Source organism: Notothenia coriiceps, unplaced genomic scaffold (assembly GCF_000735185.1).
Source record: "Notothenia coriiceps isolate Sejong01 unplaced genomic scaffold, NC01 NC01_scaffold00031492, whole genome shotgun sequence".
Classification (NCBI taxonomy): domain Eukaryota; kingdom Metazoa; phylum Chordata; class Actinopteri; order Perciformes; family Nototheniidae; genus Notothenia; species Notothenia coriiceps.
The window spans coordinates 282,438-306,041 of record NW_011364193.1 but is presented as its reverse complement, the minus strand read 5'-3'; the positions used below and the strand labels follow the sequence as shown (position 1 = coordinate 306,041).

The following is a 23,604-nucleotide window of genomic DNA, read 5'->3' as shown; positions in this document are numbered from 1 at the left end:
GACAATTATTTGTGATATTCTGTGTGCAACTGTTTGATTTGTTTTGCCCTTTTAATGTGTGCTGGAGAGAAGCACTCAAAGCTTAACGTTTAAAATAGCTGAAATAAGAACTCATAAAGAATGGTTATTCCCATTGGCTGATATCTACTAACTTATCATTACCTTATGATGCATTAATATAGTGCATTATGGTCAGTTCTACAAAACTCATTATTATCAACTATATAATCCCTGGTTAATTCATGTTCAGGTCCAGATGTTTACTTTACAACCATTTTAGTGTGTCACATTGTAAAGTTTTACCAGGAAAGCTCATTAATATTCTGTCTCTAATTTTCTTGGAGCAGTGTTCCAGGAGGACGGGGGGGGGTCTATGACTATCTCTGTGCCTCAGCGCACACTGGACCCGGAGGGACGGACCCATTAACAGGGATCTGTTTATTCTGCCTCACCTCAATCTCAGCGCATACCTCCTGACTAATGTCAGCCATGTTTAACAACCACCTGCCTTATCGCTTGTACACACAGACAGAAGGCACCAACAGTGAAATCAATCAAGCACAGGACTTGTGTCAATTGCTGCAGAAAATTGGAAATAAGACATTAAGAATACACTGAAAGGTAGGGATGTGATACATCGAGTGCATCTAAGAAGGATTTGGTTATTTGAGAATAGATTCATATTTCATCTATTATCTATCTACAGAACCAACAAAGAATTATGTCTTTGTTGTCTATGCTTTGTAGACAGGTTGCAATTTCTTTAGAAATTCTATTGATGCAGTTACAAGGGTCAACCCGCCTTGTAGAAATGACTACTATACGTATATATACTACTAAACAACCCCTTACTACTTAAACATAAATGATAGACAAATCTGTCAAACCACAAAATGCTGATACTGTCAGTAAAATATTAAGAGTAACATTTGTAGGTATTAACAGCACTTATAGGGCTAGACCTAGTCCCGGGGAGCTTGCTAGTGGCTGGTCCAGGAAGCCATCTAGCTCAGAGTTCCAGGAAAACGAAATCCTCATGTTTGTTTTGATGGTAGAGTGCTACCAAATCAGTGAAATTCAACCAAATGGCAGTTTCCTACTTTCAACATTTTATATTTTTGATCCAAGATGACCAGCAAAATTGATTTGAGAAGCATCTTTATGAGGCATCTTTGAGAAAAGCGGCCTCACGACCACCATTTCAACCCTGTTGAACCCGTCCACCTTTCAACCCTGTTTCCTATGCAACTTCAGGAGACAGGGTTGAAAGGTGGACAATCAAGCCAATCAATTAAGTAATTTTGACACTATGACAAAAAAAAGTTATACATATTTTTCATAGAGGAAAACACATTTGTGCAAAAATAATAATATTGATGGCTGAATACCATTTAGCTGCTTACATTTTAAGAGTCCTATGTGCATGTTGGTTCTGTCATCTTGTCGAGATTACTGGGACACTTCAATATTAACATTATTTGCAACACCTGTAACAGCTGAATACTGCTGTGAAAAGGGTCTGTTCACTTACAGGCTGATAGAAGGTAACCTGATGCCAGCACCAAAAGGTGTTTTTTTCAGCATATGTCAGATACTGACTGCTTGCAAAAGCTGTCTGTCCAACTGGATTTCATGGCTTTTCAATGTAACAGGAATCAAGGCCTGAGCAATGCTGTCACCATATTGTTTTGCTATGTGTGAGCCAGGTATTTACAGTAAATCAAAGGTTCATATCATATCATATGTTCCTGTCCTGTGAAAAAAGCAATTGGGGGTTCTGAAATGTTATCCTATTCCCTACCCAATGTTCACTAGTTCACTTCATTCAAAATGGCCCAAACATGCTGTTGGGAGTCATGGACAGGGCTGTGGCTATAAGACATTCAATTTTTCCTGGTTTTACAACTGATATTAAAGTCTTACTGTTTATCTGGAAGAGAAAAAATTAGCTTCAAGCTGAAATGAGACGTTCCTAGTTTAACTATAACATAATTATAGCAATAAACGTTGCTGCCCTTCATGCATGAAAAATGTACAAGTTCTCACCCTACTTATTTGTGAATACTGTAAGATATAACTTACTTTCTGGAAGTGGTCCACTATGTCTTTAGATGTTAAGGCACTGATTGTTGTCCCAAAAATAGGATGTTGTTAACCATATGACGCATGTTTCAGGGACTCTTTTACATTCATTATCTCACTACATGTCAAACACAGCCGGAAGCAGCAGCAAAGAAGCCATTAGGCCTTATCTATTATTGAACAGTTGAAGGCATTTTAATGGCTGGAAATCGCTGACACCAAGATTCTTTCATAGTCGTATGATTAACAGTCTACCCCTGCTTTAAAATAAAAAATAAAAACACATGCACACCCTGGGCAGAACTGTTTTGTTTACATTTTGGCATTCTATACACCAAAAGCAGTCAGCGGTCTGCTTTAATCTCTTCTCCCTGTTGTTCTCTGTTGTGAGTAGCGTAGTTAGAGTTGCCGTGTGACAACTCTGTCGACCCTCTGGATATTTCTATTCCATGCACCACAGTAGTGACATTATTATTTCATGTGGATAAAGACATTGCGAAGATAGAGATGGCTGCCCTTTCACCAATAGCTGAGTATGCGATGCAGTGCTGCTGCCTGCTCTAATATGCGTCTGTGGGTTCACTTTGTAAATGTGACCATTCAGAGGAAACGTTCAGACCTCTATCAGAAGCCGTATATATCCTGACCATTTAGGCTGACAATCGGTGGCCCTTTCAGAGAGTCAGAAGCAGAGCCACACAGTACAGATTATCTTGTTGTGTGTTGTGAAATTCTTCTCCAAGAGCCAAAACAAGTCGGAAAGGTAAGCATTTTTAATTAGTCTTTTTTAAATGACAACTGACCGACCATGTTAACTCCTTCTGCTGAAGAAGTTAATTTAATGGCTCAGTACAAATCACATTTAACATTTTAATTATGTTTTTTATGCCCTTGAAGTCATTACTTCCTTGGCAACATTCAGAAATAACGATTTACTACTTTGTTTCTTAGTCATTGCTGAATGGATTTTTATATTTTTCTTTTTTCACAGGGAAAATTAGCTGTGCTTATGTAAAGGTGAAGTATATGAGAAAGGTTATTTTCTTACCTAACAACATATTAGGTGATAGGTAATATTCTGACTCCCCAGTGCTAAAATTGTAAACTCAACTAAGCATTTAATACAAATGTCATTCAGTTTATTTTCCTTTTCTGATAACAAATTGTATTTTGTATACTTGAGCTGTCAATCTCTTCATGATATTACATTCATAAGTTCTAAGGTTCTGTAAGAGCAGCATGGCGTAACACTGAAGGAGCCTAGGCCGGTTACAGTACATAAACTTTAATGCAGAGATAGCACCTAAGGTCTCCTGTGAAACTAATGAGAAGGCAATACTAAAGGCTCTGTGAAAGGCATGCTAACAGAGCTGACTGGTGTAAGGTGAGAGCTAATCAGAGCCTTTCCATGCTCTGACAACCCTGCACCTCCAACAATTACAATGCTGAGGATTAGTGAGTTGTACAGAAACAGACACTATGTCATACTGCAATCATTAAATGATGGTTCCTCTTGGTTGCTTCTGCCAAAACCAACATGGTGCATTTGTATGCAAATGCAGGTTAGTAGCAGTCCTGCTTCGGGCATAATTGACATCATCTGCGGCTGAATGGTAATATTTGATATCATGTAGCAAGAATTTATAGCATCCGTTTCATTGAGAAAAGCTAAGATTATGTACCAATCGACACATTGATAACGCTCTGAAGTTGTACATCATGAAGATTATCTATATAATAATGTTGTTTTCTAATGCATCAGCAATTAGCTTCAAAGTTTCAGAGAGAGTATAAATGTTCTTTGATAGGCGGCAAACGTGTGTATGTGTGTGAGTTTGTGTGTGTAAAATGGGTGAGCAGAGCCAAAAAAAACGACATTAACCTGGTGTGGATTTACTGCTCAGGTTGGTACTCAGTAAATCTACAGTATATTTACATGGTTCCCATTTAGGCACCAGTGTGCTGTGTTGACTCTCCAAGACCAAACCACCATGAGGTTTAGCCTCATCCATTAATGAGGTGCCTCCGAGATCAATTCTTATTGATTGTAGGCCTCCATTACTAGCTTGTAAGTCATTACTGGTTCACCATTATTCCTTAATTATGTTGAAGGCAGAGCACTGATGGTGCGGCTCCCTCTCTAGTACAGTACACATCTGACGAGGTACTAATCATCCTTTCAAACACAAACATGGCCCGGGGTGCTACCGGCTCTACTGTTGCAGTGGTTTGCTAATGCATTCATTAGCAAACAACAGGGATTTATTTGTTTAAGGCAATGCATAATGCTTAGAGAATGGAAGTAGGAAATATTTGCATTTACTGAGAGTTAAATATTTTTAGGTGACAAATGAAGATACACACACACAAACGCAATAGTCCATAAAAAGCATTTTTCTTTACTTCTACAAAATGTCACCTTTGCAATCGACACAGTACTTTCATTGACCTTTGAGAATGTTTGTATGAAAAGTATTAGCTTTTCATGCAGAGGAGGGTTTGGATATGGTATTATTTAAAATTCTGGTTTTACCTGTTTACAGAATCAGAAAATACAGCAATTCAGTTCACCACTGGACTGGTTGCCTCACATGTATCAGTGAATCATCTACTACTTTTGTAAGGACATGTTTTTTTTGCCACACTGACAAATGGATCCTGTTGAAAATAAACAAAAATCTCAGTTATACTTAACATCAAATCAGAGCAGCTCAGTATCCACATTCATTCATTAAAAACAACTTTTAAGTTTGTTAACCAGTTCTACTCAATATACAGTTTGCTTTTTTGACAACTGCCACTAGATTCTTCAGTCTATTGGCACTGTGGCTCCAGTGCACATGCAGTAGCTGTACACAGTGAATGGCAGGTAGCAGGTTTCACCATCACTGTGGCCTTGATAAAAGCTGAGTACTCCTGCAGCCCGAGGCGCTTTCTCTGCTTGCTGTGGTGTGACAGCAGGATGTCAACGCTGATCTTTGGTGGTTCTGACCTTACCACTCCAACTTGATTGAGCCCGAAAAAGTCGCACTTCACCTGACCTGGTTTTTATCACCTTGTATTATTCGGCACAGGCTGGTTATTGTTATCCAAATTTCCATGCTTTCTAGACTCTCTGAGAGTGTACGATGATAAAATAGAGTGTGCATTTTCTGGACAAAAGATAACACATGACACAATGTTCCTGAAAACCATACTCCATCAATCTCCCTTTCACATTTGGGACTCTTTCTCTCCGGGCAGCTTTTAGAGCACAATAGGTTGGTTTCACTTGACGTCACACCGCTGCGTTCCTTTGGCGCGAAATTCCATTGGAGGTCAGGAAGTAATTTTCTACAGAGGATCTAGCTGCTGTTACCATTGTGAAAATACCGGTGTGTTGTGTAGTTTACGGTTGTTCCAATCGATCCGGCCGAGAGAAAAACAAGAGGTTTTACCGAGTGCCGAAGGTTTAAAGCTGAGCAATTTAAGAAGCTAACCGAAGAACGCCGGAAAAAATGGCTTTCAAACCTACATCTGCGGTCGGGAGGAGCAGAGTCGTCTAATGCACGTGTCTGCAGCGACCACTTCATCAGAGGTATTAGCTAACTTGGTTTTTGTGGCTTTGTTTATGTATTATTGGGTTGTGGTTAAATGCTTATGTACTTAGTAATACTGATCATGTTTAAGTTACCTGTATTCTAATATGGACTTTGTTGGGACTTTTTAGGGTGCCCTAGCGCTTTGGGTGACGTTGAGTCGGTAGACTGGGCTCCCACTGTTAGCCTCGGTTACCACACAACAAGTAAGCCCAGATCAGAGGCATCTCTTCGACGAGAGCAGAGGATGGAGCTCAAGGAAGACCAACAAAGACAATCAGAATGTGCAGAGGCTTTGTTGGATCTCCTGCAGACAACCGAGAGCCCAGAACCGACGCAACCCCCGTCTGACAGCCCACAACCAGAGGACACCAGTGGGATATTAAATGACCAACAAGGTAAATTAACCACCAGCATTATTATTAAACATTACAAATGTGATTGTCAGAAAATCAATGCAAACTTTGAATTAGGTTTAGAAAATAGAGTACTAACTTGAGAATCTGTAATAATTGGAACAGAGAACTTGCATGTCTGTAAAAAGGTTGTCAAAAAGATAACTTCACAACAATTCACATTCATATTTGACTATTTTAAATAACTAATTATGCATGCTACTGCTATATTGTATGCAGATGCAGGATGCCAGACTGATTTAACGATGGAGGACATCGAGAGGATGGAGGATGTTCTGAGACAGAACACAACAGAGCTGGGAGATCTTCGGACAAAGGCACTGGACACAAAGTTCAACCAGGAGTCCTTTGAGAACAACGAAGAGAAGACAAAGTTTTACACCGGGCTCCCCAACTTCTTAGTTTTACTTCAGGTTTTTCAACTGTGCGAGCCCTACATCACCTGTGGCCCTATGTCTGTGCTCTCCAAATTTGAACAGTTCATTTTAGTTTTGCTGAGGCTGAGACTAAATCTCCCTCTGAAAGATTTGGCTTTCAGGTTCAACATCTCTCTCTCCACTGCTTCTAGAATTTGGCATAAGTTAATTGACATACTTCTTGAGAGTACAGAATTTATAATTGAGGGGCCAGAGCGACATGTACTTCAAGCTACAATGCCAATGGGATTCAGACAGGCATTTGGATGTAGAGTTGCTGTGATTGTTGACTGTTTTGAAGTTTTTATTGAGAGGCCCTCTAATTTACTAGCTAGAGCACAAACATGGTCCAACTACAAGCATCACCATACTGTTAAGTTTCTGTATTGGTGTTGCTCCCCAAGGCTATGTCACTTACATATCTTCTGAGACTGCCAAGGCACACGAGGGGGAGTAAAGAGTACTGGGAGGGGCGAAACACGGTTTAAGCACGTAAGATGCTGGTGAGAGTGGTACGATGTGTTAGCCTTCGTCGAGTCGCACTCTCTTAAAGAATATAAAGGTTTTTTTAACCGGTCAAAGAAAAGAATGATAAAGTTGTAGAGAGTTTTTACTTGCATCAACCAGAAACTCGCACTACGTGGTTCAAAGGAAGGCTTCGAGTAAAAGTAGGAGAGCGTTAAATTTTTTATTATATATTTTCGGGTGCGGGTGTAAGTAGGGTAAAGAAGGGTGAAATTTTGCAGTCCAAACTAACAGGTAGGGTGCTCATGATAATTTAAAAAAAAAATCAGCAACTAAGCAAGAAGTCTCAATATTTAATACCCACAATAAACCGCGGGAGATACCAGAGGTTTGACTTTTACTGACCCACACGGATTAAGTGGTTTCTGTCTAACTTGGACGTGGTTTTAGACTACTACAATACGTTAGTGTAAACACTACTTAATACCTGTAAAGAAAGTATTCTGGGGCGGAAAAATACGCTCATCCAAACTAGTACCCTGTCCGTTATAATAACGATTTGTTACGAATACAAGTCTACCATTACACAGACTGGGAAGGTGGCTAGCGACACATTTCGCTTAAACCACAACTTTTTTATTTTATCTTTAAAATTTCACTTATAAAGTGAAAATTTAACCTAATTGTTATTTTTACATGCCTCGAATCCTAAGGGTTCTCCTAATAAACATCTCGTCGGCAGGAGGGTCTATCACAGTTTTCAAGTCAGTAAGGCCTCATACCACTGAAAACATTTACATAAGGTTTACCATAAAAACTATCCCACCGCGATAGCCTCGTGCAACCGTTTTAAAGATTGGGTAACTGAGGTCTTACAAAATTAAAAAATCTTGGCCAGGACCGCAGGCACCGTTTTAATATGAGTCAAAAACTCGTAAATTATATTTGCCGGAGTTTTCTTCTTTCTACCGCTGTTTTTATTATTATTCTTAACCACGTATTGTTTATCCAAGGAGCGTGAGCACGATCCTGTGGCAACCCCGAGGATCGTGACGGCACGAGCCCGGGATTATTATATATGGTGTTTATTGTTATCCAAGGAGCGTGAAGCACGATTCCTGAGGGTAACCCAGATGGCGAGGCGACGGGCATCGGGATCTGATGTATGTTCGAAATCTTAAAATGCAGTTATAGTGTTCCGGATGCTTGGCACCTGCTTTGGTAGTAAGTCTCTGTACTTGCCTTTATCTTTGACAGTTCGATTGGATGATTAATATCGGTTTGTAGATACTAACATCAGGGCGCTGGATCATTTGGTGCAAAGTGATGGTTAAAGTCAGTTGTTGGTGTTTATTCAGTAGCCCAGTTGTTTTTCTTTAATATAAACGAGACCTAGTCTATCGCGCATGATGTACGGATAGGTAAATTATGGCGCAGGCGATTCCTATCGTCAATATATGGGTGGACGGCACTGACGCTGGCTAGTCTGTATGTTCGACTTGAGGATGTTATCGACGCCAACGCGTCTTACTACATGCGTTATCGAACCAAAAGTAGTGCACTGACAGATAGCTGCGGCGTTTTAAGGTCACCTCAAGTCCTTCACTTTTGCGTTAGTAGTAGCTTGCGTTCCTTAGGTACCTCCTGTGGCTGATACAGTAGTTTGTTAATTTTACTTTGAGATGTGTGTGGCGTCTATAGCACTTTTTTAGTGTTGTGTGAGTGTTACTTCATCGTCGTGGTCTGTAATCTAGTGTACGGCTTACGAAAAATCCCATTTCCAGTTTACATTGTATCAATAAATTCAATTGTCAATGTTCTCTACTGATTCGGATTAAAGACCATCGCGTCGATCGATATCTGAAGAGGTAGGACGAATTTGAATCTTTTATAAGTTACTTTTGTATAGAAATTCAAACTCACGTTCATTGAAGTTAGAGTTGTTGAGATTTGCAAGTTATATAAGTTACACCAAACATCAATATAATATGTTTTGTATTGTAAAGCTAACACTACCATCGGCGCCCGTATCGGACGTTTACGATATTTATGAATCTGAATGGATATCGACGTGTGCTCGAATTGCAAGACAGAACATCCGATTGAATTGACAATGTCTAGTAAAGGGGCTTAAGTGAATTACCGTATATACTAAGTTATTTAGGCAAGTGAATTTCCCGACTACAACACGCAAACCCAGTTGTAGTCGGATTGCAAACCAATTAATCTTGTAACGATCAAACCAATCGATTTCGAAGTTGGATGATTCGATCAGGTCGTTAAACAATTACACTCAGGTGACTGTCTGTCTGTTGACGTTTTTGAAGTTGTTGGGTCGTTGCTCCAAAGTGATATGTAGGAATGTAAAATTTGTACATATTGCGCCTATTATTTCTGAAACAAGTTATTATTTACAAGATGTTGATGTGAAATATAAATAGAAATGAAAATAAAGAAACTAACAACTTTACTAAAAATCTAAATTGCAATACGGGAGGTACAAATGTGTAAACCCACCAACCTTTATTGGGACTCAGTAAAAAAACCAGGAATTTACTTATGTATCTAAAGTCAGTAAAATAAAACTCTCTGTTGTAAATAAGTCAATAGACATAAAACGTACAACGTTTATTATGTATAAGAATCCTATAAGAAATGTACAATACGACATATATCTTTCCCCGGAGTTGAATTTGACAATTAAAGTTACTTTCGAATTTTTTTACTCGAAATACAATGAAATTTATCAAACTAAACAGAGAAATTAGTCAACAAACTAGATAGTTACCAAATTCGAGACTGATTGAATTGAGAGAAATGCAAAGAGGAAGAAGTAGGTCAGAATAATACAGGGATATTGCCTTCCGGCAGTACCGGTAACGCTCCGCCTACTTGACACACCGCTATCGTCGTCGCCTGGCCCCAAACCGTACGTCCGAGTCTACCAGTGGTGTCTGAAGGTCTTCTAGAAGGGGTACCCTCTATTCGGACATATAACCCGACCGTCCTGACCGGTGACTACAAGTCTGTCACACTCACACATCTGGAGGTGGAACAAGAGAGTTTCACCGATTTGTCAACACTTGTGGCCCATGATACTACTGTCCTAACTAAATGGTGAGATATTTCGATGTTGAGAGCTAGATCTGATTCATTCTGAAAGAGAAATCTCCTTCGGACCCTCACAGTTCATGTTATGATGTGGATATTCAAATAGGTTGTTGTTTTCACAACATCAACTTATCATAATGATACGTAAGATTATTTATCCCTCTTTTCAATAATTCTTTTAGACGATAGGTATCGAAACTTTATTCAATCTAAACACTACCTGACTTAAGTTACATTTTAGACTCCTAACTACCTGAGAAACGGAACACACATCTAGGGTCTCCGAGAATTTAAGTCTGACTTGGACATGCTCGACTTCCTCCCAGGCGGTCTAGTTCGGGTTTGGAAGTACTATTCGTACCAAGGTTGGACAACATGTTCTTCTCCACTCACGTGACTTGAATCATTATCTGGGTACAGGTGTAAATTCGACGAATGTCATCCGTGTTATGGACGTATTTACCATTTATGCAGTACGGAGTAGAGTCCAAACCCGGTATGATGTAGCTCGGACACTAGCGGCCCTTATCTAGGTTTTGGAGGCTTGGTAAGTAGACGAGGAACCTAGACTAACCGACGGGGTACCACTGTCTTCTGAAACAACACCGCCTTCAAACACCAAGAGAGGAACAACGTAATAATAAACGTGTCACGGTCGAGAAATTGGACGTAATGTCGTGGAAGTATAAGTGGACTGGTGTGAGTGATCTCCTTCATCCCGACACAACTATAATAACGATAACATTTTTTCTACAAATGACTTTCTAATTACTATGATTCTTCTGACTTATTATGTACCAAAGAATAAATTGTAAATGTTATTGGGAGTTACCGGTATGTACCCTCGCAGTGGTCTGGTTAACAGTAGAGATCTTATAACAACTTACTTAATTCGGACTTACATACTACTTTCAAACATATAACTCAATCCGATGTGTGTTAGACTGTTTGCTTGTTTTTCTACAAATGACTTTTCTAATTTACTATGACTTATTATGTACCAAGAATAAATGTTCTGATGTCGAGGTACTGAATGAGGTTACCCTGCTGTCTGTGACTGTCTAATCTGTTCCGTGTCGTTTATTGGGGTTAGAACAGTAATTACGATCACGGAGTGGACCAAAACAATCGTACACGAGATACCCGTGTCGGGACGAAACGTCTTAGACTATAAAAGAAGACTGATTAGGATACTGAGAAGCTGTACTTATGCGGTGTAATCGATAAAAAGAAACAGAGAAGGTGGAGCATACGACTGTCGACTGAAAAAGGGGACCACTTACGTCCGTAGAAATCACTTCGTGATTTTAGGGGTGTGATAGCGGTTATAGCTTGGTGCCAGACGATCCTCGTTATAGAGGGTCCATTGTCCAAAAAATCCTCGGGTGAGACATAACACTAGACAAATAGGGATTGAGAAGGANAACAAAACAGGAAGATTAAATGTGGTCTCTTAAACATAAGATCTCTAGCAATATCAATATTATAATCTGATATTAAATCATTTACCAGTATTGCTTTAGATGCTAGAGATCTTATGTTTAAGAGACCACATTTAATCTTCCTGTTTTGTTGCACTGTAGTAGTTGTTACATTTACTTTTATTAGGTTATTATGTATGACACCTCTATTAGGTTTTACCTTAAATTGTCCTTGGGCAGACACACACACCGTTAATATTGGGTATTTTATTGGGTTCGGGATTCCTATGGATGACTGCCTAGGAGAGAGCGCAGAGAAGCGTGTAAGACTGCGACTCTGCCTCCTGGTCTCAACTCCAGTTTGTCATGGATTAAGTCCACAAAGCCCTGAAATGTTTGCCGAAATGAGATTTGCACCTTCCAAAGTAGGATGAATGCCGTCTCTCTTAATCAGACCAGGTTTTCCCCAGAAGGCTGTCCAATTATTCACGAAGCCCACATTGTTTGCTGGGCACCACCAAGACAACCAGCGCTGAAATGATGACATGCGGCTATACATGTCATCATTGATCAGATTTAGTAAAGACCACACAATGTCAATAATGTAAAAATGTATATGTGTTTGCCATTGCAAGGGTGTTAGCTGGAAATCAAGATTGTATCATTCATTCTCACAGTTTCTAAAAAGAGACCGACCAAATGTGAAGTCCATTGATTTCATGTAGGAAATTAAGAGGTTAAGGTTTCTATTTTACAAATTCGCTGGCATGAATAGTTAACTTTTTCTCCTTGCACACACTTGTCTCATGAGCCAGCTTTACTGACTTAAATACCCCTTTAGTTCAGATTCATTCTAAGTACATGTGAACCTTCAACTTGAATAGACTATTTTTTACTCTCAAAGTGCATCAAAAGGTAATGGACAATTGTGCATTCAGTACTTTTCATTGTGTTCAGTTCTTTCCTTTTATCGTCACTGTACATTCTCTACATTTCAGACATTGTATATACATTATACAGATGGCCACCGTGGTTTCTTTTATTCAGATTCTTCTATTACTTAGAAAATACACACATTCTGTATATTGACAGCACATACACATTCAACCTCTTTGGAGGAAGGGTATGTGCAACCGGGACACTGAGAAGCATGAATAAATACAGCTATTGGTTGAGTGGGTCGGAGGCCAGAACAGACTGGCTACCGCCGATAGTTTGACATCTCTTTCACTAGGGTCAGGGTGCTATGTGGTAAATGGTGTAACTAAAGCCTTTTAGTGCAAAGCATAGTGTTATATGTACCGGTTTGTATTTTTTGCTTCTTAACCTCTGCTGCTTTGAGAGATAACATTTTCCCGGTACCATCATCCTGCTGTGTAGGAAATAAATTAATCCCAAAGTTTAAAGCAAGTTAAAAGGCAACAGCAGGCTGTGACCTAGCCAGACAATAAATAGTTGTAAAGAAAATTATTTTAAAGAGATCATGGGTATTACATTCGGTCTGATATCTCTCCAGAAAGGATTAATATCACCCATTAAAAAGGAACACGTGAAACACATTGGAAGGCCCTCTGGCATGAAGGGGCTACATACAGTACTGTACAAATGTGGATAAAGGGACACATAACCACACTTTAACAAAGTACGCATATGGGCAGAGAACTGAGTAAAGCTCTTTTTTATGCTCATAAAGGCCATGGGTCATTGTCTCTGGGAATGTCAATTGCCAGAACATTTTATGACACTGCCGGTCGACCTCATAAAGCCCCAGGGATGACACTGAGAGGAAGAACTCATCTTTGTATTAAAGCTATAAATAAAATCATTGGAGTTGGGATATTGTTTCAGACCTCTAGGCTGCTTGCTAACCCTGCTGCTGTGAAGGACAATTTTCTGGCTGTGACAGGTGTTAGAGGATTGTTGGTACCCCCCCCAGACAAAAGGGAACTCTCTGGACATGGGCTATAGACCAACAGGATGCCAGGAGTGAGACATTGGCACCCGATCAGGTTTGTCATCTCATCTGATAGAGCACAACTTCTGTTGTACCAACATTTTACAGACGAGCAGACCCGCAGGAATGAGTCATATGCCCATAACACGGAGATAACAGTATGGGCAGAGTTATTGCTGACCAGGCAGTTTAAGATCAGCTACCAGCAGTTTTCTAGCACTGCAGCATGTACTGTAGCACACTGGACAGGAACAGCATTATTTTTAGAATATGCGAACGCTTAGAAGAATGTAGATATTTAGGGATGTTTACAAAAGTGTTAGGTGAGAAGATGAACTCTACTACTGCAACTCTAATCTAACACAGCACACATCATCTACTATCTTATTGTAGCACAAAGACAGGAAACCGGAAGTGATATTGTCTTTTTCTTTTCGCATTTAAGTATATGTTGTCAGAATAATTGGACAAATTAGTTCCAGACTCCAAATGTATTTGAACGGCCCCTCAAGTCAAAACAACAATCTCCGAAAGTCGGCAAACATTTTGGTACACGGCTCTTCACATATAGTATATAGTAAGTATAATAATTGACATCCTACCAGACAAAAACATAATGCACAACAGGAAAATGTTGGATTGGTAAGAAGCTTTTTGTTTATTCAGATATTGCATATCAATTAGAACACATGTCCTTTTTTATGAGGTTGTAAATCGTCAGATGTTGTCCAGATTGAGTAAACTGAATTGATTAGATTAAGTATTTAAATCTGGTAACAAACAATATAAACAGGAGCACATTAATGTTTTGATGTCCTAAGCAATGAACTATGGCACATCTTCCTAGCAGCTATGTTGATTCGAATACTGAAATGAACAAAACCACATGACAATGGGACCCCCAAAGGACCACGTTAATGCAGCAATGTTTACAGATTAAACAGACATACAGGTACAGTAGTATCCAGTCTTAATGTTCTATATAAGCTAACAGGTTGCGGGCGGTATGTTTTATCACAAATGTTAAAGTCTGTCTACATAAAGCCATGACTTCATTTGACCATAATCATAATCTCGTGGTCTTAGAAGATAGTATAATGGCAGATGATACAATATTTTTCACTTCATTATTTAGTTTCCATTCTTCTGCAGAACATAAAGGAACGAGTCGGAGGATGGTTTAATAATGTACCGCTAAACATTCACATTGGTGCACGGTATAAATGTCACAAAATGCTTCTCAGTGATTACAAATCCAAGGATTTAGTGAGACTGATTCTATTGTTAATAAAGGTTTTGCTGTGTTGGATGATTTATTCACGCAAACATTGGGGTTTTAAAAGCATTACGGATTTTGAATGCATGCAAATATGCTAACCTGTCAAAACCTCTGACCCTTTCAAAGAGCCTTTTAGTGATTCAGTGACAGCTAAAAAAAAACACTTCAGTGATTTAAAAAAAAGCATATTCCTCAAAAAGTTTTTATATAAATTGGTATGATTTCAGCTATATGCTTAAAACACAACAATCCTCTAAAAGACTATATCTCAACACACCCATGAAGTCCATTACAGCAGCTAAAATATACAGTCGGTTATGGATTTGAGCATGTGCCGGCTGGATCAGGGTTCATCTTATGCGACATCATTCCTCTTTCACCTAGCAGAGAACCAGACAAGATTACAGGGGTTGTCTGTCTCACACACCACTCTTCCCACTAAACTACTCCCCCATTTCCATAACAGGTCTTCTTAAAGAGCCTGTCTTTCAGGTTAGATGAGATCGGCTTCAGAGGGCAGTTGAGTCAAAATCACTGTATTTCCTGTCAGCTCAATTCTCTATAGAGAAATAGGAATCTGATAGCTCTCACTAAATCCGGCAGTGGCTCAGTCAGTAGGGGCTTGGACTGGGAGCTGTAGGGTCGGCGGTTCAAGTCCCCGACCAGACCTGAAATATATGGAGTGTGAACTACTTGGAGAGGTCCCAGTTCACCTCCTGCCCTGCCGTGGTGCCCTTGCGCAAGGACACCCCCCCCATTCCCCCCTCACTCCCATTGCTCCCTGGGCGCTGTACAATAGCTGCCCACTGCTCCTAGACTAGACTTCTGGTACTAGGATCGGTTAAAAGCAGAGGCCACATTTCACTGTGTGTGCTGCGTGCTCTGCATGTATAAAGAGGGTTTCATCCCTCCCAATTCTATAGAAAACCATTTTTTTTTTAACGCTGAATTTATTTTTACGGCATGGTTTTAATTTTTTAATTTTTGGAGAAGTGAGCATATGCCTCAGTTCAGTATATTGTATGTAGTCCGTACTTGGAGCCACTTTTCCTTTCTAAAGTATATGAAACACCTGGGTACTCGACACCAGAATAGACCTGACTGCTTGAGGATGAGAAAACTCAGATTCAACAGATGGATAGTCTCTCTTCCCACTTCCCAGCAGATGGTGCGGCAATATCGACTCAAGGACTTCAACTTCAGTTCAGGTGGAAAACAAAAAGGGGCTGGATTTCATGTGATTACTTTGTTCTTCTTTCCCTGTATGGAAAGTTTTCCTTCCTTTTTGTTTTGTTTCAAGCTTGTCCTTCTAACAATTTCCTGACATACTGTAACCATGCTTCGATTTGCTTTACAGAGCCTTTGAATTGCTATTTTTCTATGATGCTCTACTCATAAGACTGATGGCTACAGCGTACAGGGTACACAAGAGCAGCCAGCTGTGGGTGGTTAAACGGGAAGATCAATGGATTTGAACATTTATGCTATTCCTGTTAATTATACCGCGATCTTGATGGAGATTTTGTTGGCAAGGTGATAACGAGAGTTGTTTATGTCTTTGGTGAAGGGTCGTTATAGAAGCCCTAGTTGGAGATCTATCCCGTTTTAATTATGTCTCCATTTGTAAAGTCCTCTGGTCACATAACCACTGCATCATGCTGTCAGCTGCACTGCTGAGCTACTGTATGAGGATAGAGCAAGGTTGATTATATTGTTATTGCAAGGTTGTAAAGTACTGAAATAAATCATAACACAACCCTGAGTCATTATACCTAATGAACTTTAACCACCACAAAACCTACAATGAAAATATATTTTATTTTAATGAGCTCAACTTATAACAAGATGGATATAAATGGAAGCTGTTCCTCTAGTTTTTCGGCTGTCCATTTTTGTTAGACAGGATATAGAGTATCTAAGACACTACATCTTCATACTGGCATTGCACAAAGGATGCAGGTGGTTTCAATAGCCTGCGCGAACATAATATTAGATGTGTGGTTAGACTCTGCTTTTGGAGCAATCTATGTTCATCTGTCCCTGATGGACTTGGACTAAACAATGCCAGAGCTTTTTTTTTTAGTGTGTCTGTCTGTCTGCGTAAAAAACAGAGCAGGATTTTTTATTTTGATTAAATGTGTTGTATAGACTATAATAGGAACTGCCCATTACTTTCCAGGATTCGCTAATGGGATTTGATTTGGAGGCCTCGACAACTTCAATCCAAACACGCACGTATCTTGCAAAAATAAATTGAATCTTTGTCACATGAATGGCCAATTAAATCTGTGTGATCAAAAATAATAGATCTTCGTAGCTGGGAAAAAATGAAAGCATTAATGTTAATTTCCCTTTAGATTTCCAAAGAATACAAATGAGCATTTACCAGTCCTGCTGAGAGATAATGCTTGAGTGAAGCTAAAAGCTCCCCTGTCAGTAGCATGTAGCGCCTTGAGGTCCCTCTGACTGAGATCATTTAAAGCATTTGAGCTTTAATTATCAGGACAAAGAATCTGCAGTTAATTTGTATCAGAGAAAAAAACATTGCACAGTTTTAGTATTTTACTTTGCTTTCACTATTGTATCACGCTGATACCAAAACGAAAATTACAAGAATTACATTGTATAATATTATTTGTATTATGTTGTGTTATGTTTAATGTATTTTCTTTCATTGTATCTTTTTTTTATTCTAAAATCGAGCAACTGATGAATGGAAAAGGTCTATTGGCGATAACCACACTCTGTATGGGGGTCATGAGGGTTGGTGAAAGGTTGTGACGGCTAAGGAAATTAGTAAAAAGTAATATATTTCTTTCATTAAACATCTCCTGTACCGTAAGAAATGTTTTTTTAACAGACAGCGAGTCAAAAGTGCAGACATTTCACCTTGCACGATACCGCAGGACTTTGGTAAGTACTGAGATATCTTGCAGTCAGATTTTACCCACAGTCTGTTTTAAAACACCTCCAACCTCTCAGTTTTTGCTCTGTTCAATTATGGAAGAAGCTGCTACGAGTGACCAACAATGCTAATGCAACTGAAAAGATTACAGCTTGTTTCATCATGCTATAACCTCCTAACTAGACGGTCTAGACCTTTCAGTTGGATCTGGGATTTCATTACATGCCATCATTGGCCTCCATTATTATCTGTGTCAGTTACAGGCCATCCGCTTTTTCAGAGACCAATGGCTGTTATGTCGGTCCGCTTGCAGTGGTGTTGCTGTGTCAACCCAATACATTAAAAGTACAAGTTTTAAGTGACTGGGCCCACCGCTTGCCTTGGAACACAATCCTTTTGCCTTGTGTTTTTTGAGCACTCCGGAAGGTTATGTACTACACTTGTTTTTTGAGGACACATTGGTCCGCTCTGCTTGCCACTCTCCTGTCAAATCTAAACTGAAATTACAAACAAGGTAGTAATAATAGCTAGGGTTTCCTGTTGTTCATTTCTCTCCTGGGGATAACAGTGTAACAGTGTAGCAATGCCATGATTGTACAACGTTTCCCTCTCATGGGCTGTGTGAAGGCTCTTCTTTTCTACAGCGCAGATTGAGTTCAAGCCCTCTGACTACAAGCAACGATTCAGACCATCTCTTTATATTTTTCTCAGAAACGAGGAGTCTGTGTGATGGACAGGGTGTTAATAGTAAATGGATCTAACCAGAGATGTTATCTGTTCACAGAAGCTGTACCCATATATCCTGACAGCAGTAACACACCTAGTCTTTGGCCTTCAACATATGCTCATAACTTTAGCTGCTGTGCAGGTTTACTAATCTAGTAAAGTTAAAGGGTGGCAGATAATAAGCCATTTAATAATAGTTATATGCTGAGCTGTGCACTTGGCATAAGAAATGCATAATACGGTTATCATGTGAAAGTTGTGACTTTTTTCATATAATTTGTTATTAAATATCTCAATATGTTTTTTGTTAAAGAAACATTAGAGAATAACTTATTTCTTGATTTTAACAAAAAGTTTGATTATAACGACTTTTAAGACCCTTCTACACATGCAAGTCCATAAATGCTGATGCAGTTGCATGTCCAAAGTTGCTTCAAATATCAACCAGACCAGCGACGTGCGGTCAGGGAGGCAGGGGAGGCAGAGCCTCACCTGTCATACTCCAATGTAACGGAAAAACAACTAAAGTAAAACTAAATAGTAATAATAATAAAATGTCTCCACTGATCTGTGTTGTAAGTGTGATTTATGTATGATTCCAATCGCTTTTTAAAGTCAAAATCAGCAAATGTGCCGAGCTCCGCTACAACTACGGGTAGCGATGAGAAGTGAGGCAGGGACGAGCTCTGCCTCTCGTAAGCCCACAGTAACTTGCTGGAGCGCGGGCACTAATTTAGCGCGCGCGGGCACTTATTTTGTGAGGGCGTTCAAACCAGTTACTGTGGGGTGAGGTGAGGCACAGATCTGCCTCACCTCAGAATGCGTCACCCCACAGAAACTGGCTGGAAAGCGGGCCCTAAGCGCATGCCTGTTACCAATTGAAGTATTATTTGAATTATTTGAAGTATTAAAGTAACGTGTTATGGCAGCAAAGTTAAATCTGGTATATTCATTTTAATGTCACTTTATATATATTCATGTGTGTTAAATTTGAAGGGACAAAGTATATTTTTCCTCCCCAATATATTGAGGTGAAGTCTTTGTGTTTAGAAAGGGATGTGAGCAGGGGACATCCTTGTTTGGGGAAAGCTCCAAAACTCGGGAATGTTTCCCTCATAAAAGAAGAGGGTGCGTTACACATGCTTAGGGCAAATGTGTGTGTTTTCATTGCAGTAAATATATGTGCTGCGTGATTACTGTTCAACTATACCTCTGTTTTTATTCTTTCATGTGTGGGTACTAAATGGCTACAAACATTGTGGAGAAATTAGCTTAAACATGTTTTATTACTCTATATGAAATGGAAGCAGCTTTTATGACAGGGACGAGAGAGCTGGGGGAGGGGACATTCTTCTTAAGATTTTCAGCATGTCAATTATCAGGGAAATCTACTTGTTTTAAATAGATGTGTGTGGTTAATTACTTTGTATTATACATAAAAGTATGTGTAAAGGAAGCTGGAAATAGCAATGTGAAACTTTTATTTGAGGAGTAAGGATGTGAACAATAGCTCAAATGGCTGGAAGAAGGCTGCAGGACAAATGAGTGTGTTCTCTATGTTGGGCCTGTGTGAAGTTGACGATTTGAAAAGCATCTCTAATACTGCTTAAGAGCATACGGTAATGTGTTCCTCGTTACATTGATATGAAGGCTAATTTACATGTATACGTCTATTCTAGCAACTATAACAACTATATCTTTAAAACATATTTTCTAACTTGTGTGTTGGTAACCTGAGGGGGGAGATGGCCCAGAGACAAAGACCATAAGGGGAATGTGTGTGTGCTGGCTGCAAGGATGTGAAATAATGATAAGGAAAGCTTGTTGTTTTAGAGCAGGTTGTTCAGACACCAAAAGGTATCTGGTTTTCGTCAAACTGAAAGGCTTTTGTTCCGGTTTCTTCTGCTGTGTCGCGCTGATTGGGTACGACAGGGCCATGTGTTGGTCTCTCCAATAAATGACCTCAGGGGAGCCATTGGGACACCTCCTCCTGTGTTTTTAGTATGAAAGCCTGTGTTTTCCTTTGGTTCACGCTCTTCTTTTCTTCATGCTGGCCAAGGGTGGTAAGTGTTTAAGGGACCTCTCCCAGCGAGAGGACCAGAGCAGGGGCACCCGAAGGGGGGGGGCCCCTTTTGAATTGTTTTTGTGAGGTCATTGTATGTTCTACCATTAAGCAGATTATTGTTTAACCCTATATCCCTGGCTGCTTTGACTTTTCCTTCTTTCTAAACAAAGCTCATAGAGGATCGAGCAGAATTCTGCCCCAACACATCTCACTGTAGTCACCAAGTGTAATGTTTGTATATCCCTTATTACATTTATTCTGGCCATCCATAGTCTCTAAATAACTTAATTTAACGTATATATATATTTAGCTCGATGGGTCTTCAATTCATATACGGCAATGAAAAACAGCAGGAGAGGCAGCCATAACCCTCTGCCGCACTGAGCCCACAGTTCTTGTTGCTACTGTTATTCTACACAGAGACGGTAGGACACAACAACAAAACTAGACTTTTGAAATTACAGGAAGTTAAGGGACTTCTTTTACAAGAAAAACTAATAGAGATTGTTGATCCAGAAGGAGAGCATGGACTTCATCTTCAAGTCAAGGTAAGACCACATTGTCATGGAAAATGGATTTACTAAGAAAGAACAATCCAATATTTAGATGTGGGTATCCTTTTGTGACCGTCTGTTTACAGAATTGAAGCATCAGCTAAAAAAAGCTTTGAAAAATAGCGAAATTTTCGATTAAGGTCAACATATAATATTTGTAACTGCTCGAAAGAGTCTGAACCTCACGCAACGTCACTGAACCAGACCTAATATGAGATGACAGAATCACAAAGTCTACACAGGTGAATGAACACTGAAAATATATTTATGATAAATGGTAAAAGGGCTTAAGATTACAGTATCAAATGTCATTTAAAGTCATGAAGAATTGTGCTCACCCAGTACTTCACCCTGAGAGGACTGGTGATGTCACCACCTCACAGTGAGATTTATCGGCAGGCAATATGAGAGGCTGTATGATTCCCTTATACCTCTCTCCTCACTCCCGGGGGTCAATTGCAATGGACTTATGCGAGAGGAGAAAGAAGTTCATAGGGAAAATATGTGTGTCAGCTCACATCAGGTCTGTTCCTGCTCCCATGGAACCAATCAACATTTGAAAAAGTATAGAAATCCCTGACCAGTTGGAGCCTATTGATACCTCCAAAATCCTGCAGGGCTACAGTAAAATAAATGATGGTTAGAAGTCTAGGTTGTCCATTTAGACATACATGTATAGGGGGTATAGTTACGTATGTAGATGTGGGAGTATAGTATCATCATACAGAATTTTCGGTCTATTATTACCACAAACGCGTAATTGCCATTAAAACTGTGCACATCACAGAATATGGCTGTGAATGGTTAATAATAGAATTGTATATTTTTCTCCAGGCATTTTTTCAAACAGCTTCTGAACATTAGAAGCATAACTGAGCCTTACTCAGTTGACACTTACCCGTTGTCTACATTATCATGCTTTCCATACGGCACACAATGCGGTTTACAATAATAATGGTTAGCATAGACACTGTTAATATTGAAAGTTATTGTCCTTGATTGAGAAAAACTTTAGGATAAAGGCAGAACTCCTCATTTCCAGCCGTGCCTCAATTGGTTCTGGCTGTATTGTAAACTGTTACTAATTGTTAGAAAGTTAAAAATCAATGTTTTAATGGGAAATGTAGTTAAACATGCCGTCAGTTTTAATGCAGTTTTACACTGAAAAACCAAAATTCTTGTGCACAACAGCTGTTACAGTTTTATTCTGAAACTCTTTCATCTCCGGTTGGCGTTAGCGTGTGGTAAAATTTACAATTTCCAAAAGAGGTGAATTTAGTAGCGAAATTATATGGAGTGGCTGCAAACCGAAGCCTACTGGATTACACTACAACTATAGATGTCGAATACTAGCTCATGCTGAATTATTAATGAGGTACGTTTTAGAAATATTGGTTACAGACGAGAGTGCATGTGGACAACTTCCGGATATGTACCGGAACCATACGATGTGTCCGAGAAGTTTTTTTTAGAGTATGTATACGCAGGTTAGAATTGTTAATGAATAAGTGATTTGATGAAAGATGAATATGAGGAGAAAAGGCGTGTGTTATGCATATACTTGAATGTGAAAGAACTCAATTTCCTCTGTTTAAATGCATGTACAAGACTAGGAGACGAGGCGATGCCGTGGCGTTGGGAGGAGCAGGCAGAAGGATATTCACAGCACCGATGTAGGATCGGTCCTCTCCTTCCCTATACCGAAGCGGATCCACTCCTCAGGCGTTTGACTGAATACATATGGTGAATTCGGCGGTCTCTTAATTAAAGTACCCAATTAAAAACTTTCACAGACTCCATATCCTAATAGCTCTCTCCTGGACGGGAGAATAACGAACACGACTTCATTGTAGTACGTGTGGTTAATTCATGCTATATGCTAGCATGCATTGAGTTGGTTTGAAAAAACTTACAGCGACCTTAAATGTTCCAGCTGGGGCTTTCCTCGCCTTTCCCTTCTTGTAGAGCATTTGATAAAGTATGTTCCTTGTTCATGTCATAAGATGTAATTTGGAACATATTATCATGTGGAGATGCCAGATGTAAGTGGAAATAAAATGGGTGTTGGCCTTGTGATTCCAATGTGTCCTTATATCTTGATCTCAGTATGATATCGAGACTGCCTATGCTGTGACCCCTCTGTGTGTAACAGACCGTGTCATGGAATTAATTGGTCGTATCAGACATCAGTGACACATGTCAATGTACCATAGTAGTGGTTATGCTTCACCTGTAGCGTGACCGCTGACTGCTATTAGTGATCTGCAGTGCATTCTAAAAAGCCAGTGTGTATCTACGTGGCTTTTCCATATTTCAAGGCATTATCGTGGTATTTCGCAGCCATGCAGCGATGATTAGTTCTGGTGCTCTCGGACGAAGAGAAATGAATGGTACGCGTCGCTACAATTTTCTGGGAGGTAAAAATAGCCTCACCAGTCGAGTGGGGGGGTGACTGCGTTGGATCAGCTCGTAGTATTGTTGTTTGGCGCAAACATGCAAAAAATGACCGTGTAAACGTGATCTTTGCACTTTGGATTATATTGGTTGCCCTAACAACACTGCTGACATGGACAGTAAGTAGGCAATGATGATGTTATTCTTCAATGTTTGGCGTAAAAGCTTTTACAATGTG

At 39.6% G+C, this 23,604-nt stretch overlaps 1 protein-coding gene across 1 annotated transcript in view; it reads left to right on the top strand.

Annotated features, from left to right (window-relative positions):
• Positions 1-5,548: 5,548 nt before the first annotated feature.
• Positions 5,549-23,604, top strand: part of LOC104960021 (uncharacterized) — an 18,673-nt gene continuing 617 nt past the window's right edge. The window contains exons 1-3 of the mRNA XM_010787952.1: positions 5,549-5,659; positions 5,792-6,058; positions 6,296-6,875. Coding sequence (XP_010786254.1) covers positions 5,908-6,058; positions 6,296-6,875 — 731 coding nt within the window. The 5' untranslated portion in view covers positions 5,549-5,659; positions 5,792-5,907. The remainder of the gene's footprint in view (positions 5,660-5,791; positions 6,059-6,295; positions 6,876-23,604) is intronic.